Source organism: Kalmanozyma brasiliensis (genome assembly GCF_000497045.1).
Source record: "Kalmanozyma brasiliensis GHG001 unplaced genomic scaffold PSEUBRA_SCAF20, whole genome shotgun sequence".
Lineage (NCBI taxonomy): Eukaryota > Fungi > Basidiomycota > Ustilaginomycetes > Ustilaginales > Kalmanozyma > Kalmanozyma brasiliensis.
In genome coordinates, this window is record NW_015961960.1 from 350,319 (window position 1) to 367,208 (window position 16,890).

Sequence of the window (16,890 nt, forward strand, 5' to 3'; positions counted from 1 at the left end):
CGACATTCCCACTGTACCCGGCGTGCCTACTGTACCTGGCGTACCTACCGTGCCCACAGTCCCCGACGTTCCAACGGTGCCTGGCGTACCTACTGTGCCTACGGTCCCTGACGTTCCAACGGTGCCCGACGTTCCTACCGTTCCTGGCGTACCTACTGTGCCTACAGTACCCGACCTTCCCACCGTTCCTGGCGTTCCTACGGTGCCGACTGTGCCTGACGTTCCCACCGTGCCTGGCGTACCGACCGTGCCCACGGTTCCCGATGTTCCTACGGTGCCTGGCGTACCGACAGTGCCCACGGTTCCCGATGTTCCCACGGTGCCTGGCGTACCGACCGTGCCCACGGTTCCCGATGTTCCTACGGTGCCTGGCGTACCGACAGTGCCCACGGTTCCCGATGTTCCCACGGTGCCTGGCGTGCCTACCGTACCCACCGTACCCGACGTTCCCACCGTACCGACCGATCCTCTCCCTCCAATCATCCCTATCATCACCGACCCCGCGCCCACTCTGCCCACTGATCCTCTCACCCCTATCGTCACCGATCCTCTTGCGCCAGTCGCTCCTATCGTCACCGATCCTCTTGCGCCAGTCGCTCCTATCGTCACCGATCCTCTTGAGCCAGTCGCTCCTATCATCGGCGACCCGCCCCTCGCTCCTCTCCCGCCCATCATCAGTGACCCGGCGCCCCCTCTGACCGGCCCGCTCGATCCCATCATCAGCGACCCCGCGCCCGCCCCTCTCCAGCCCATCGCTCCCATCATCAGCGACCCTTCGCAGCCTCCTCTCATTCCCATCGCTCCCATCATCAACGACCCTGCGCCCACTCTTCCTATCGATCCTGTCGCGCCAGTCGCGCCCATCGTTGCTGATCCGGCGCCAATCGTGACCGATCCTCTCGCTCCTATCGCTCCCATCATCAGCGATCCGCCTCTCGCCCCCCTTCCCCCTATCATCAGCGATCCTGCGCCTCCCATTACTGCACCTCTCGATCCTATCATCAGCGACCCCGCGCCTGCCCCGCTTCAGCCCATCGCCCCAATCATCAGCGACCCTTCGCAGCCCCCTCTCATCCCCATCTCTCCTATCATCAACGACCCTGCTCCGGCCCCTGCACCGGCTCCTGCTCCCGCTCCCGCTCCTGCGCCTCTGATTCCCATCATCAGCGATCCTATCGCGCCTGCTCCGGCACCAGCACCGGCACCTGCACCGGCGCCCGCTCCTTTGATCCCTATCATCAGCGACCCTATCGCGCCTGCGCCTGCGCCCGCACCGGCACCGGCACCCGCTCCAGCACCCGCCCCTGCGCCTGCTCCTGCGCCTCTGATTCCCATCATCAGCGACCCTATCGCGCCTGCTCCCGCTCCAGCACCGGCTCCAGCTCCCGCGCCTGCTCCTGCGCCTGCCCCGGCTCTTCCCATCCTGCGCCCTATCACCAGACTCTTGCGCTTGTAAGCGATGGTCAAGACCCAGCTTCGCCTCTTGGACCCGTCTGTCTCGCCGCCACCGTCAACGCTCGCTATTTCGACTGTCCGACCGAAAACGTTTTCACTTCGACCTTCTTCCCCTTCGTCGATCTTTCTAGCTTCAAGGACCGCTCACGTTCCGATCGACTATCGGTTCTGTCTCTCTTGTACTTTCGATTTGCTTCAATCTAGCTCTGTTTTCACTTCTCTTGATTTGCGTGTGGATGTCAGTGACAGGCGTGGTTCGACTGTGATGGTTTTGCGATGCGACCCAGCGCTCTATGTTTGTATTCGAACGGTGAAAGGCTAACACACTTCGGAGTATTCCTTTGGCGGAGTCTCTGGTCTGCTTTCTCCCTTCTCCATTGCGTCGACTGCCTTGTCGTCTCCCGCCGGCTGCTGGGTTGCGGCGTTTGCACCCGTATGACTTTTCCCCCATCTGAAATCGCCGAATCCCAACAAGACGTTGGCGTACACCGTCGGCGTCAGCACCACGCTGCAGGCCCGATTGAGAACCGCACCGTAGAGTAGGTGGTGCCACAACCCCCGGTATCGCTTGGTCGGCAGAACGACGCAGAAGAAAAACCAGATCTGCGGCAACAACGTGATGGCCAGCAACGGTGCAACGCCGATGAGGCTGAATTTCGTCACGAGGTTGTAGACGAAGTGGCCAAAGTTGTACATGCGAAAGAAGACGAGGGAGGAGCGGGCGAGTTCGAGAGTCATCCAAGCTCGAGTGACGAGGTGCTGATTGGGACCGGTAAGGGTGATAAAGGCGTTAAAGTAGGCGTTGGATCCCCATCGACGACGTTGGGAGAGGTAGTGGCTGAGCGATTGGGGCGGGATGGTGAAGCACGCAGCTCGGGTCTCGAGGACGGTGCGAACGGACTTGGAGCGCGAAATGATGGACCAGCAGAGACGACGATCGGTACCCTGGTATTGCACTTGACGCTTGACCAGATTGCCGTTCTGGACGTGCTTGCGATACTCGGCGCTGGCTTGACCTAGGATCGTGCCGGTGCGAAGCATGGTGATCGCACCAGGCATGCAGGTGACTCGACCCCAGGAAGACTCGCTTCGCCGACGAATCCATTGTCCGTAGGTATACTGAAAGCCCTGGAAGTGGTCCCAGAAGTACCACAGCCCGCACGTCCGCAGTGATCGTCCAGGCTTTTCGAAGTCAGCCTCGACAATCCCACACGCACCCACGGTCTCCGGTCCCTCATCCATCAATCGATCCGCCAACACGTTCACCGACCCCGCCAGGATCTTCGTATCCGCATCCGTACAGAACACAAAGTGAAACCACTCCAACTCGGGTTGGTCGTACAATCTCCGAATGTGCTCTAGCACCATCTCCCTCGCCTCGCTATTGCAATGCCCTGTCGCCTCGTTATCGCTGTTAAACAGATCGAAGGCGAAGATGAGCGAGTCCTTCTTGCCGGCATTCTTGACCTTGCGAACGATCATGATCGGACACCCTCGACGGTAACCGAAGTGCAACCGGAAAGCGGATTCGCGGATCTTCCATGAAAAGTAGGGAAAGTCGTCAACGCGCGCAATGGTGTCGGTGACAATGACGTCGTCTTCGACATCAAACCCGTCAGCGAGGATGGCGATGATGTTGAAGTCCTGCGTCCGGACGGGGTTGTCGTTGATGATCGAGTCGACCGTGTCGAGCACGTCCTGGGTGGATTCTTTGTATACGGGGACGAGGGAGACGATCTTGCGCGGTGGATGGACGACCATGGGTTTCTTGGTGAGAAAAGGTTGGCTGACGAGGGCGAGGAGGAAGAGCAGCGTCTGCCAGAGGACAGAGAGGATGTCGCGCGCCTTGAGCGCCACCATGACCACCAGAGAGGCGCCTGTAGGGGCGAGGAAGAGGAAGAGAATCACAAGGGCCAGATTGAACGAGCCGATCGCGAGGATGAGGCCCCATCGACCGACGGTGACGCGCGACTGGACCAGCGGCGCATAGTCGGGGAAGAGCGAGCCATCGAATGCGGGCTTGTCGGTGCGAAGGTGGTCCTTTTCGACATCGCCCTTGTCGGCGTCGTTGATGGGCTTGATTTTGTCCGGAGAGCTGGAGGGTACAGTCGCTGGCTCTGGTGCGTTTAATGGATCGGCGAATGGATCTGCCTCCACGACCTGGGTTGGCGCTGATGCTTCCTGTCGGCGCAATCGTACCCGTGTGTAGGTGGACTGTGTATAGGGGCCCTGTTGCTGGTCTGTGGAAGTCGAGCCGTCGCTCGATCGCGAGGAGGCAACGCTGCTGAGACTCGATCGGACATAGTCCGCCACGCTCGCCGAGATCGACTGGATGCTCGATGCGATGGACGAAGTTCGACTGAGTTCGTTCTTCTCCGAGTCTGACGGTGCGGCTGTCTTGATGCTCTGCGAATCCTCGACCTGCGGGGCGCTTTCTTGGATCGGCTCCTGCTCGACCATGGACTGGACTTGCAATGTCTGCTCGACGACCATAGCCTGACCTTTCTCCGTCTGCTGCTGATCGACCACGGCCTGACTCTCCGCTCTCGCCTTGCCTTTTCCGCTGCCGTTAGAGCCAAACAGACGGAAGCCAGGGCTCATGGGCGTTATGGGCGTCATGGGTGTTGTCGGCGTGGGAGGCTGCGTCGAGTATCGCCGAGAGTACGAGACGGGAAGAACGTGCCTGTCATCGAACACATCGCCTTCCTCACCGCTCGAAGAGTCAGGAGAATCGATCCGGTCGTCGGTTGTCGAAGCCGCTTCTTGCTCGGTTTGCTGAGCCCCAGCCTGACTTTGCTGCGTCTGCTCCTGATTGAGCGCTCTCGTCTTGCCCTTGACGTCCGCAAACGAGCCCGATCGACGAAAGCCAGGTGTGAACGGCGTCAAGGGTGTCCTGGGCGTGGTCGGTGTCGAGGGCTGCGTACCCGTCGAACCAAGTCCATAGTGGGTCGAGTAGCGCCGCGGGTACGAGACGGGAACCACATGACGGTCGTCAAACACATCGTCCTCTTCGCCGCTCGAGGAGGCCGAGGAAGCGCTCGAGCTGCGACGGCTGGATGACGAGTCGGAAGCGCGGAGCGCCGGTCGAGAAAGAGGCGATGCACTGAAGCTGATGCTCGCCGCTGCTTGAGGTCGTCGAAGCCTTCTTGGAGGAGGTGCAAATGCGATAGGTGGTGGCCTTGGTAGAGGTGTGCGAGAGCTTGAGGGTGTGGGCTGGAGCTGCGACGAGCTTGGCCCATTTGTGTCTTGCTCCTCCGTCATCTTTGCTGCCTATGAAGCGGATGATGCGGCGGCTCGATGCGAGGTCCCGGTCGGGATTTTTGTGAGCAAGCGGGTTGGTGGTGATCAAGAAGGAAGCAGGAGCATGGTGATCTCGAGACGTTGAGAATGGCTTCGAGCTGTGGTGGGAACGCGGAAGGAAGGGAGGAAAGAAGGCTCGAAGAAAGCAGATCGCGGACTGCGATCGGAAGACAGGGGCATAAGTTTTGGCGGCCAAGACTTCACACGCGTTTTGAGAATCGATCAAGACACGAGCAACACGTTGACATCGAAAGCGGAGAAACAAGTCTGGTGAGCGAAGTGGCGCTGATGGTCTAGCCTAGATCAATCGCACGATAGATCATGCTGCTAGGATCAAGTGTAAGTCTCAGCCGCTTGTTTCATGGACTGTTGAGAGGCAGTCAATGGTGCTCAGGCTACAGGGTCTAGCTGGGAGGGTGCTATACGCGAACAGAAGGGACATGGCGTGGGAAGAATGTGGCACGGATTGGCCCGCTCCCAAAATAGCGCCCAGCTGCTAGTACGGCGACAAACTTGACAGGACGCAAAGAGCGTGTGTGTCGTCTCTTGAGCATAGAGCGAACGAATCTGATTAGAGTTGGTGGCTGAAGCAGGCTTCGGAGCGAGAGTAGGGACGACGAAAGCAGCGCCTGCTAGAGTCATTCGCCGCCAACGGCCTACGGATTGGATCGGGTCTCCGCATTGCTGAAGAGCTTACGCACAGCGGTTCAATTGGGAGGCGCCTAGTAGGCGAGCTGTCATCGACCAGTCACGCAGGAAGCGAGGAGGACCCTGGTCTTCGGTACGATGCATCATTCAGGCGCCGCATCGAGGCATTCTGCTTGCAGGATCAGGCGAACAATGAGCGCTGAGGCGAGGCGAACACCAAAGAAGCACCATCGCGTGGCAGCTCGCTTATGCAAGGCTGCATCGAATCAATTCCGCCAAGGGAGCAATTCCGCACGTCGAACAATGCCAAATTCGAAACCAAATTGGGTCATTCGGCGAATTTCGCCCATTTCGCCCAGAGGAAAGCGTTCATCCCCCATTTCAGTCGCCGCTGCGGGCATTGCTCGAGAGGAATTCCGCGCGTCGCTTGACGTTGGCGGTCGACGGCGAGCGATGAGTGGAGATCCAAATCCATCATTGGCACTGTCCTCCTTTCACCGGTACAGAAAGGTAGGAGCGGTGCAGAACCCCTCCCTTGGCGCAGAATTACACGCCTTCATTCGCCTTACCTCGTTCCGCCCTTCGCGCGCAAGACATTTAGAGCTTGCCTGGTCGCTCGAATTTGAAACTCCTCCATCCTGCTATGACGAAGCTTCGACGAACTTGTTGCGGGGAATTGATATCTAGCACACCGAAGAACAATGGCTCTCCATTTGCTTGGCATGCACCCTCACCATTGTCTTCATACGTTCCTAGCTCGAATTGTTCACGCATTTGCGCTAAGCTCTCGTGCTGCCATGCGCTCGTCGATCGCCCACGTGGAAGACTGTCAATCTTCTTGGCGCGCATGCTTTCGTTTCGAGCCATGAGTCTCGCCTCTACACCTGTTTATCAGTCCAGTCCTGTGCCTCCGACTGTGCTCGTCGCCCGTGAACGGCAGAATCCTTTCCGAAGATTCGTTCAGCGTGCGAAGCAACTTGTGCGACTTGATTAGCGTCATGTTCGCTTGAATGTTCAGCTGAGACGGTTTCGGTCTGATCTCAAAGATGCATTCGACTCTGAAGCGTGTAGAGCAAAAGTCGGTCTCCTTAGTGCCGACATCGCGATCAATTGCCGTCTAGCTAGACTCAAATCCGGTCTCACGCATGGGCAGGCGGTGCAGTCAGCACCCAACATCAGGTGCGAAACAAGCTCATGTAGCGAACCAACCATCTTGAGCCTACTTTCGGAGGGCTTCTGTTCCCGGTCTATGGATCGTCGAGGATCGACAGGATCAGCACGTGGCTCCATCGCCAGGCCCAAGACCTGCTGAGTCGCAGCTTGAGCGACTCGGTCATCACCGCTTCGAGCGCCATTCGCTCTGAGCTATAGTGCTGATCGCCTCACTTCGAGTACGCTGTCTCACTCTGACTCCTGCCTCATGGCCTCGATTGGCACCGCGCGCCTGGAACTCTCTTTCCAAAAGCGGTCTCTGGTTCCCACGACGCTCATCTGTTTCGCTGGGCTCGAACGATATGCGCAGCTGGCAAGGCGAACGATCTGTGTTAGTTTCACTTTGGAACTGCAGCCATGGGGCGAACGGTCTCTCTCGTCGAGTACCGGTCAGCGTCGAGACTAGTGAGGTCACTAAGCTCCTCGGCGCCCCTCGCGGTGAGTGGCCCGACGTTTCCGGCGGTACTGACGTTGGGACTTCTAGCGAGCTGCAGTGCGACTTCTAGCGAGGACTAGACAAGCTCTGCCGAGCTTGTTGGATCGTCCGAGGGACTGTTAACAGATCGCTATGCGAGACGTTGTTCGTGAGACAGCAGCATACAGCCGTTCGTACAGACGGCATTTGAAGCCACTCGACCAGATGATCCGAACATATAAAGAGGGGAAGACATGGTTGCCATGATCCGTCCGTCTCCTCATCAGTCCACTCCCCAAGACCGCCATCTCTCCTCCTAGCGCCAAGCACTTCCTCCCCCATCTCCTATCTTCTCGTCCCACAATGGCCGCGGTCATCCAAAACACCTCGCTCCCTGAGCTCAACTCGGGCGACATCGTCGTCGAGCAGACAACCAAGCAGCAGGTTCTAGACGTGGCTCGCCTTCTCGCACCTGTCGTCAGCAGCGCCCCCAACACCACCCCTTCGCAGACCACCGACTCGTCGTCATTGTCCTCAGATGAGGAAGACGCCGACGATGCAGACCTGGACAACTTTGCCTTCAGCCCCATGGAGCGCTGCCCATCCCTCACCGCCTCCCAAGACAGCATCTCTCCCCTCCCCACTCCCTCCCCCACCAAGGTCACCTTCTTCCCCACAGCCACTGCCCTCGATGCGGCGCTCAAGATCGCCCGCCCCACCACGCACGGTCGCGTCCTCGTCGTCGGCGTCGGCTTTGTCGGTGCCCATCTCATGGAGCGTTTCTCTTCGGCATACGAGGTGATCGCCTTTGACGTCTCCGAGAACCGCTGCCAGCACCTTCGTCAGCTGCACTGCTCCAACCCCAACGTGAGCTTCATCTCGGATCTCTCGGCGGATGAGCGCACTGCATCGTTCGATCTCTGCCTTGTCTCCGTCCCGACGCTGCTCACGTCCGATCTCAGCCAGGTGGATACGACGCACATCAAGTCGGCTTTCGCTATGGTCTCACGCATCGCTCAGCCAGGGTCCACCGTCGTTGTCGAGTCGAGTGTCACTGTTGGTATGACGCGCGAGCTCTTCTCTCCCCTGCTCGCAAAGGGCGTCCACGTCGGATTCAGCCCGGAACGCGTTGACCCCGGTCGCACCTTCCCTGCCTTCGAAGACATCCCCAAGGTCGTCTCGGGTCTCGACGCCGCTTCGCTCGAGCGCATCACCGAGCTCTACTCGCGCGTCTTCACCACTGTTGTCCCTGTCAGCAAGCCGGAGGTGGCCGAGTTCACCAAGCTCTACGAAAACTGCCAGAGGTTGATCAACATTGCGTACGTCAACGAGATTGCGGATGCATGTGCGAGTCACGGAGTGGACGTGCACGAGGTGGTCATGGCATCGGGAACCAAGCCATTTGGTTTCATGCCCTATGCGCCATCCCTGGGTGCGGGTGGTCACTGCATCCCCGTCAACCCTTTCTATCTGTTTGCCAATTGCGATCTGCCTCTCCTCCGCTCGGCCGCGATGGCAAATCAGCAACGTCCCGCACACAAAGCTGTCGAGGTCGCCAAGCTTGCTAGTCAGAACAAGACCCACACTGGAAAGTCACGCGTCGCAATCGTAGGCATGGGCTTCAAGCGCGGCGAAGCCTCCCTGGCTTACGCACCCACAGTCACCCTCGCCGACAAGCTCACCGAACTCGACGTCGAGGTGAGCTACGTCGACAACTACGTTACTTCCGACAAGTGGGCCAAGGTTCCCTCGGCAACTTTCCAGGATGCGGCCAAGTTCGAGAAGTTGTTCGACGCGGTAGTGGTTGCGCAGAAGCCGGTAGCCGCCGAGATGGAGGTGCTCTCCAAGCTGCCCAACGAAAAAGTCGTTTGGTTCACCAAATGAACGTTGCCCGAACCTTGTACATAGTCATTCATCCTGTAGATACCGTTTTCAGTCACCCGCTTCTCACCGTGTACAATAGAATTTGCGAATGCGCAACCATAGATCCTGGCTTGATTCATCGTTTGACGTGCAGAATCGGATCGGAAGACGCAGAGCCCCAAGATGCATTGCTACCGTTCCGAGTACGATCACTTCGCTATTCGACAGCCTCAATTCTGTCTCGGTCACCTCGGGTACCGGCAGTCTGGTGAGGCACGCTAAGTGCGGAGCATGGGCATCGACTGCGTCTCACCGGTTCGCCTTGTGTGTGTGTTCGCTCAACCAAGCGGAGTTGCAAACGGCGTTCCATGACGGGTCAAATTTGGTTGAGAATAAAAACTTGTTTTAAAAAAATTAGCCACGTGGGGCAGTGTCTGACATCTGTGCGAAATGCGGGCGCATGAAATCAGGCGAATTGCGGTTGAGGCGTGGGAAGCTGGTCATCATGGCGCGTGTTGGGATGCTCGTGCGTCGACGCGTGGGTCTCAGAGCGGTGAACGAAGATCGACGAAAGTGTGCGCTGACCGCTCTGGGAGGGTCGAAGGCTCACGTGGTTCAGAGGCATGCCCCGCTCTCGCTGGTCAGCCTGCTGAGGCGTGACTGTTGATCATCTCACCGCGCGTGATCGTTGTTGCCTCTAGACCATCATCTGCTCGTCCTGCCGGTCCCAGTCCATCTTCGACTCCTAGAAGGAGCTTTACCCGCATCTTCTCGATCATCATCGTCTACCCTCTTCGATCGCATCTGACGATTTATACAGCTTCTTACAACACGCACAGTCGCACGCATAGCTGGGGCTCAAGAGCACAGAATGTTCAGCATGAAGCAATCGACGTTTCGACGAGCGACCCTGCTAGCGCTGATGGCGATGCTCATGGTCGAAGCTGCTCCCATCTCGAGCGTCAGCCCTGCCGCTACCACCACGGCGCACCGTACCGCCCGCGCATCGTCGCACAGTCGCCACGCAGCAACCTCTTCGCACCCGCCTCCGACGAGCAAGGTGTACGTCTCGCCCACCGCCTCACACACCCAGGGTCATCCGCAATCCTCTTCCGCCTTAGTACACACCAGCGCCCCTCATTTGGCAAACATCCACTCTGGCGCGTCGCACACGAACGTGCACATGTCAACCCCACCCCTCGCCCCCACCTCCACCCCGCACCACGCGTCGAACGCAGGCGGCAAGACCGTCATCAGCAACCCCATCCCCGGCTCTTCCTGGGAGCACATCCGTCAGATTCTGCTGATTCCACTTTCGATTCTTGTCGTGCTGAGTTTTCTGACGGGCGTGAGCATGTATGTGGCTGCGACGTGGGGAAGTGGCGAGGGGTGGTTTGGGCGGCCTGTAGAGGAGGTGGTGGGGGAGAAGGGGCAGACCATCGGGGGTGTTCCCGCAGCAAGGGAGTTCCCGGCTGAGAAGAAGGAGGTGGCGAAGGGAGAGGCGGTGGGAGAGAGGGAGAAGGAGGCGGTGGGAAGGACGAGTACCGGTAGCGGAGTGTTTCGATTCAGAGTGCCTTCACTTGACGGGCCTCCTCGCGATCCATGATCGCAATCATCGCTTTACCTTCAATCGCATTGCTAGATCAGCTTAGATGTGTGCACAGATGCGTCTTCTGTGTTTAGTCCGCGAGGCTATTGACGGCGTGATCGTGAGCAAAAAACGTTGAGCGCGAGATATAGAATTCAATACCAATAAAAAAGGACGCCAAAAAAATATGCTCCGTACTGGGCTCGAACCAGTGACCTTCCGTTAGGCTTAATAAGTTAGGGGATGGGGTTTTCTGAAATTTTTCTCTCAGGCATCCTGTATTAGACGGATGCGATAATCCAACTACGCTAACGAAGCGGTTGTTGGCCGCCGGGGACACACTTGCGATTCTATACAGTGCACGTAAGCTGCTGAGTTCGGGTTCGATTGCAACAGTGCACTGTCGTTTGTGCGACCTGATCCGGTTCTCGGACGTCGAGCTGACCAGTGCAGCGGGCGCATTTCGGTGTGACATTAGGTCGAGTGGCTGTGCGTTGGCGGGCGTATTCAAAGAAAGGCCCAAGTGGGGGGTTGCATTGAGCGGCGGAAAAGGAACCGTGCAAATGAACACGCCGGCGATCAATGTCGACGCTCGGCATTGCAGATGAAGCCTTTTCTTTTCGACTGTCGACGATTCATGCCGGCGGAAGGGAGGGCTTTCCCGCACAATTGAGCCCATTCTTCTGTGGTTGTGCGGGAGATATTCTTTGGTTGTCAGGCACCGGATTGTGCGCCGACCGGCAGGTGTGGGTCCATTCGTTCGACCGGCGACTATATGGCAGACCATTGGCTTGGGACCGGCTGGAGATGAATGTTGTTCAGGTACGCTGCGAACGTGTTCGTGTGTACGGGTTCGGCGACTTTTCCCGGGCCATCCGGCGACACAGATGGTCCGGATTGGGCTGATCGTATCGCTTTGCTAGAAACGGCAGCGGCTGCCCACGTCCTATGCCGAAGGGCGATCGCTGTGTCCCAGCGCAAGATGAACTTTCGTCAGAGCGCCCGCGATCGAACCTCTTCCGAGCTTATGCGCAGATATAAGCGTCCGGATTGTCGGATCCCCCCTCTAAGCACCCTCGTCCATCAATCCCTGGTTCGTACTTCCTTCCCTAGTGTTTTTCTCATCATCAAGCAGCTGGTCTGCTGTACGCCCCCTTTCTCTACATCCTCCTCTGTATCCTTTCGACTCCAAGATGCGGGTCGTCACAGCATCGTGGACGCTGGTCGTCCTTTCTGCTCTGTTGGCGCACGTCAATGCGAGCCCGACATTCGGTGCTCTCGACAACGCGGGTGGCTTGATTGCGGCCAAGAAGGAGTTCATGTCGTCGCTGCTGGGCGGCGCTGGTGGTCTGCACGGTGGGGTGCTTGGTGGTCTCAGTGGTAGCATCGGCGACGGCGCAGGTGCTGCTGGACTGGGCGTTCTCGTTCCCGGTCTGGGCGGTGTGACGGGTGTGAGCGGCGCCAATGGAGCAGGTCTTCTTGTTGCTGCGCAGCCCGGTCTCGCTCTTCCTGGGACGAGCATCAGCGGTGGTGGCCCCGACGGGCTGGACGACGACGCCTCGAGTGGCAGCGCTGCTGCTATGACCTCTCACGATACTAGTGGCGCCGTCGCTGCTGTCCAAGAGTCTAGCGGTGGTGCGTCTGGTGGTGTCGGCGCTGCCTCTACGACTGGCAACACGCGCGGCACGACTGACGTCACGAGCAGCACTTCTAGCGACACGAGTGGCAGCGGTGCTACCACGTCTTCGGGTGCTGACACTCGACACCGCGCCGTCACCAGCGGTCAAACTTCCTCCGACACCGACACCAGCAGACACTCATCCTCTTCGACTTCCAGCAATGAGCCATGCGACAAGAACAACACCTCTGCTTCCTTCACCTCTTCTTCCACCCTCTCATCCTCGGCTGCTCGGCGAAGCCATCGCAAGCGGTCCACTTACGGCGCCGGTCCGAGCCAGCTGCCACGTATCCCAGGACTCACTCCCGCCCAAGAATCTGTCGCACTCGAAGCGCTGAGCATGCAAAAGGTTGCTCCCTCTTCGAACGAGCACGCCGCTTCGAAGCACCTAGGCAAGCGATCGCCGTTGATGAAGGGCATGCCGAGCATGGGTGGGCTGTTGAGCAATGGTGGGTCGGATGGGGGGCAAGGCGGGATGACGAGTCCCATTGGGGGGATGATGAAGATGATGCAGGGCGGGATGGGGTCGACTTCCAGCCCCGACTCGTCTGGCGGATCGATGCTTGGCAATCTTCTCGGTTCCTCCGACTCCTCAAACAGCGAGTGTCCTTCCCTGCAACTCATCTGGGCACGGGGAACCACCGAGATCCAAAACACTCTCGGCATTGTCGGTCGACCCCTCTGCTCCGCCCTAAAGAGTCAAATCCCCGCCACGCAGTGTTACGACACGCAATACTCCTCGGATGCGGAATACATGATCTCCCCTGGCCAGGGCTCACGTGCTGCGGAAACCTTCATGCGCTCCCTCTCCTCCCGCTGTCCATCAACGAAATTCGCCCTTGGCGGCTACAGCAAGGGCGCCTTTGTGGTGCATGGCATTCGTGGCGTCTCCAACGTGATTGGAGCCGTGACGTTTGGCGATATGGAAAAGTCCCAGGCCGTACCAACGACGAACAGGTTCAAGACGTTTTGTGCCATGGGCGACCCGGTTTGCCTCAGCGGGATGAATGGGTTGGCTCACTTGACGTACCCGATGACGAGCGTCAAGCCTGCGGCCGAGTTCTTGGTCGAGGCGTACAAGTCGTCGGGTGGTGGCGGAGGTGGTGCTGCAGCGGACGGCGCTGCGGGTACCGATGCTGGAGCAAGCGGCGCCGGTGACGGTGCTGCAGGCGGCCTCGGTGGTCTCAAAGGTCTCATGGGTTCTCTCGGCGGCGCTGGTGGCAGCAGTGGTGCAAGCAACCTCCCCAGCCTCGGTGCTCTTGGCGGTGGTGGCGGCATCCCTGGACTCGGCGCACTTGGCGGAGGCGGCGCACCTGGTCTCGGCGGACTCGGTCCTCTCCCGGGTGGCGGCCTTCCCAGCCTTGGTCTCAAAAAGCGCTCTCCCTCCAAACCCACCATCGACACTCCATCGCCCATTCGTCGACACCGTCGTCATCATCACAAGCACGAGCACCGCCTCTAGACTTTCAGGTGTATCCTCCTCCTTTCTTTGCCCTCACATCTGTCCTTCCCTGTAGCGATATCCGTCATGCGCTGGTCCGTATGCGGTCAAACAAAATCGTCGTTCTCTCCTGTGATCCAGGTGGTGGCATGAATGCATTGCAAGGTCAGATATCGAAGGTGCAAAAGGTCGTTCGAATGTGCAGAATGAGCGTCGTTGCGTAACAGTGGAGCAAATGTACAAGGGAAGGAATCGAAGAGAGCAAGATGGTCCGTGTTGAAGTCGAGTGTGCGCGTGCGTGCGTTCTTTCGCGTTCGACAACGAGCTGGCGATGGCCGGTGACCTTAAGCGGTAAGCGTTTGTCGGGCGAGTCAGACGAGCTGAGGCCGATGCCGTGACTACGACGCGATGAATGATTGAGATCGAAGCGCTGGTTGCTGGTGGTATTGTCGCTGCGTCGAAACCCTGTAGTCAGGTAGTCAGCGCAACTTAAAGAAGCATAGCGCCAGCGACGACAGCAACACCCATGACCGTGGCACTGCCAGCGACACGCGACAGGAAACTCCTCGAGTCGAGCAGCGACATGGCACCGCTGGACGAGCCTGACGAGCCCTGGTTCTGTGCCGCGTTGGAGCCGTTACCGTAGCCAGGGATGGTGGTCAAGATGGTGCCACGCGAGACCTGAGGAGCTGGCAACTGTGTCGAGGGCGGTGGTGTGTATCCCGAGATGATCTGAACACCCGTGTATGTGGTCAAGACACCGGCACCACCACCGGCGGCGGCCTGTGCTGATGCGAGAGTGACGAACGAGAGAATGAGCGCGACGAGCGCGAGTGCGAATTGTGTCGATCGCATTGTGAAGAGTGTGTGTGCGATGGGGCGTAGGAGAAGATGATGGTGGTGAGCGGTGAAGGAAGTGGTCCGCCAAGCCAAGAGTGAAAGTTGGCTTGCACAGCACAGCACAGCGCAGCGCAGCAGCTCAAACGGAACTCAAGCCGAGCGAAATCTAAATTTGAAATCGCGCCGATGCCCCGAGCCAGCCCAGCTGCAGTGCAGTCAGCCAGCCTTGTTGTTTGCCCAGCCTGAATCCAAGCCAAGCCAAAGGCCTGAAATTCGAATTCGAGAACGCGGTGCTCCGCTGTGAGATTTGAAATGGTTGCGCTCCTGAATGATCCATGTTTCTATTCGAGATCCTCATCCTGCAGCCAACGGATGTTTGACGTCAATACCGCGAATTTTCGTTCGCACACCACCGCTAGATTCGTCCGATCTCACATTTCGCCAAAACCATTCGGACGAAAAGCACATCGCCAAAAGAGAAGCAGAGCGAAGAAGCTCAGCAAGAAGAACGGCGAAAAATCTTGCATCTGCGCACCGTCCTTCCTCTCGACATCAACCACCTCCCCATTCACATGGCTCATCTGCGTCTGGCCACTGCCAATCTCGCACTCACCACTCGCATCCCCATCCCAACTCGCATCGCTGCTGCGTCCATCTCTACACAGCTCCATCGCATCGCTCTCCAGCCAACACCGGCTCGACTAACATCAGCTCGCCGCACCTTCTCCACCACCCCTCTCATCAGCGCTAAGAAAAGGATGCCGCCCAAAAAGCAGGTCGTGGTCGAAAAGATCCGTTTGGGTCGACCCTCGAATAACCTCAAGATGGGCATTGTCGGTCTGCCCAACGTCGGCAAGTCGTCTTTCTTCAACGTCGTTGCCAAGTGCGATCTGGGTAAATCGGCCAACTTCCCGTATGCGACGATCGAACCCGAAGAGGCGCGGGTGCCCGTTCCGGACGATAGGTTCACCTGGTTGGCTGCGCAGTACAAGCCCAAGTCGGAAGTGCCCGCCTTTTTGACGTGCATCGATATCGCCGGTTTGACCGCCGGTGCGTCGACAGGTGCCGGTTTGGGCAACGCCTTCTTGAGCAACGTCAGGAGCGTCGATGGCATCTTCCAGGTCGTGCGTGCTTTCGATGACGCCGAGGTTATTCACGTCGAGGGTGATGTCAACCCCATTCGTGATATGGAGATCATCTCGACCGAGTTGCGGTTGAAGGACATTGCTTGGATCGAATCCGCGCTCGATAATGCCAAGAAGAACGCTCGCAGCGCCGGAAACGTCAGCCTCGAAGACAAGAAGCGCAAAGAGGAGGTCGGCATCATCGAGAAGATCCTCAAGCACGTCGCTGAGGACAACAAGGATGTTCGCAAGGGCGACTGGAACAACAACGAGGTAAGTTTTTGCCCCATGCTGCTGCGTCGTCGACCCACAGAGGACAGGAACAAACGGATGGCGCTTCCAAATGATGATAAAGAGTGCGCATCATGAGACACTCGATAAATTTAACCCAGCTCGTCGATGGCCCATCAAGCCACATGAGAAAAGTAGTATTTCAACTGATTTTTGGCGACATAGCATCATCGGCACGCAGCAGCAGATCGTACCATACGACCGAGACCATAATGCTGACCCATCATCGTTTCTTTTTGCTGGATGCAGGTCGAAGTGATTAACAACCTCCAACTGCTCACGGCCAAGCCGGTGATCTACCTGGTCAACCTCTCCGAAAAAGACTATGTTCGACGCAAGAACAAGTGGTTGGCCAAGATCAAGGCGTGGATTGACGAGAACAACCCTGGTGATTTGCTCATTCCCTTCTCGGTTGCACTGGAGGAGCGACTCTTGCAACTGGGATCGCCCGAGGCGGAAGCGGCGGAGCTGGCGACTTTGGGGGACAACATCACTGGTGCCCTCGGTAAAATCACCAAGGCTGGCTACGATGGGTTGGACCTGGTGCGCTACTTCACCGCCGGCCCCGACGAGGTGCGCGCATGGACCTTCCGTAAGGGCCTCAAAGCTCCCGAAGCCGCCGGCATCATCCACACGGATTTCCAGAAGAAGTTCGTCTGCGGTGAAGTGTTCAGCATCGACGACATCAAGGAGCACGGCAACGAGAACGGCGTCAAGGCTGCGGGCAAGTACAAGCAGATCGGTCGCGAGTACAAGGTGCAGGACGGCGACATTTGCTATTGGAAGCACGGCTGATTCTTGCCATCAATAGACATGTTGACGCTTCGGATCCAACCTGTGCGTGAGAAAGACTGAGATGAGTCGAGCCAGTGTGTGTGTGTGGAAAAGTAGGTTCGGCGACCGCAGCTGCTGTGTGGGAGATCGTAGCTCGAACTGCGTCCTGCGTGAGAGGGGTTCGAACAGGTACCAATGCCGCACCACTTCCGACTCTACGACTTGTCCAAAAGACGAGCTTCGGGGGAGCTCTAGCAGCGA

The 16,890-nt window shown here is 58.2% G+C and overlaps 7 protein-coding genes and 1 non-coding gene across 8 annotated transcripts in view; 5 read left to right on the top strand and 3 right to left on the bottom strand.

Annotated features, from left to right (window-relative positions):
* The window catches only part of PSEUBRA_003226 (uncharacterized protein), a gene marked incomplete at both ends in the record, with an annotated part of 1,925 nt that extends 469 nt beyond the window's left edge, over window positions 1-1,456 (top strand). The window contains one exon of the mRNA XM_059464998.1: window positions 60-1,456. Coding sequence (XP_059321373.1) covers window positions 60-1,456 — 1,397 coding nt within the window. The remainder of the gene's footprint in view (window positions 1-59) is intronic.
* A 317-nt stretch (window positions 1,457-1,773) lies between these two features.
* Window positions 1,774-4,716, bottom strand: PSEUBRA_003227 (Fungal chitin synthase; the record flags this gene model as incomplete). Its single annotated transcript, XM_016436372.2, has 1 exon — window positions 1,774-4,716. One exon carries the CDS (start codon window positions 4,714-4,716, stop codon window positions 1,774-1,776), a length of 2,943 nt encoding a protein of 980 aa, XP_016292391.2.
* A 2,677-nt stretch (window positions 4,717-7,393) lies between these two features.
* On the top strand, window positions 7,394-8,914 carry PSEUBRA_003228 (UDP-glucose/GDP-mannose dehydrogenase, dimerization; the record flags this gene model as incomplete). The annotated part of the gene is made up of 1 exon (XM_016436340.1): window positions 7,394-8,914. The coding sequence occupies one exon, from the start codon at window positions 7,394-7,396 to the stop codon at window positions 8,912-8,914; it is 1,521 nt and encodes a 506-aa protein (XP_016292392.1).
* Window positions 8,915-9,764: 850 nt separating this feature from the next.
* Window positions 9,765-10,499, top strand: PSEUBRA_003229 (uncharacterized protein; the record flags this gene model as incomplete). Its single annotated transcript, XM_059464999.1, has 1 exon — window positions 9,765-10,499. The coding sequence occupies one exon, from the start codon at window positions 9,765-9,767 to the stop codon at window positions 10,497-10,499; it is 735 nt and encodes a 244-aa protein (XP_059321374.1).
* A 170-nt stretch (window positions 10,500-10,669) lies between these two features.
* On the bottom strand, window positions 10,670-10,799 carry PSEUBRA_006469. The gene is made up of 2 exons: window positions 10,761-10,799; window positions 10,670-10,705 (listed from the first exon to the last, which is right to left on the bottom strand). It is a non-coding gene; the product is annotated as a tRNA-Ile (tRNA).
* An 875-nt stretch (window positions 10,800-11,674) lies between these two features.
* PSEUBRA_003230 (Cutinase) lies at window positions 11,675-13,621 on the top strand (the record flags this gene model as incomplete). Its single annotated transcript, XM_016436351.1, has 1 exon — window positions 11,675-13,621. One exon carries the CDS (start codon window positions 11,675-11,677, stop codon window positions 13,619-13,621), a length of 1,947 nt encoding a protein of 648 aa, XP_016292393.1.
* Window positions 13,622-14,089: 468 nt separating this feature from the next.
* Window positions 14,090-14,455, bottom strand: PSEUBRA_003231 (uncharacterized protein; the record flags this gene model as incomplete). Its single annotated transcript, XM_016436363.1, has 1 exon — window positions 14,090-14,455. The coding sequence occupies one exon, from the start codon at window positions 14,453-14,455 to the stop codon at window positions 14,090-14,092; it is 366 nt and encodes a 121-aa protein (XP_016292394.1).
* A 557-nt stretch (window positions 14,456-15,012) lies between these two features.
* Window positions 15,013-16,650, top strand: PSEUBRA_003232 (protein of unknown function DUF933; the record flags this gene model as incomplete). Its single annotated transcript, XM_016436344.1, has 2 exons — window positions 15,013-15,837; window positions 16,105-16,650. 2 exons carry the CDS (start codon window positions 15,013-15,015, stop codon window positions 16,648-16,650), a joined length of 1,371 nt encoding a protein of 456 aa, XP_016292395.1.
* Window positions 16,651-16,890: the final 240 nt, after the last annotated feature.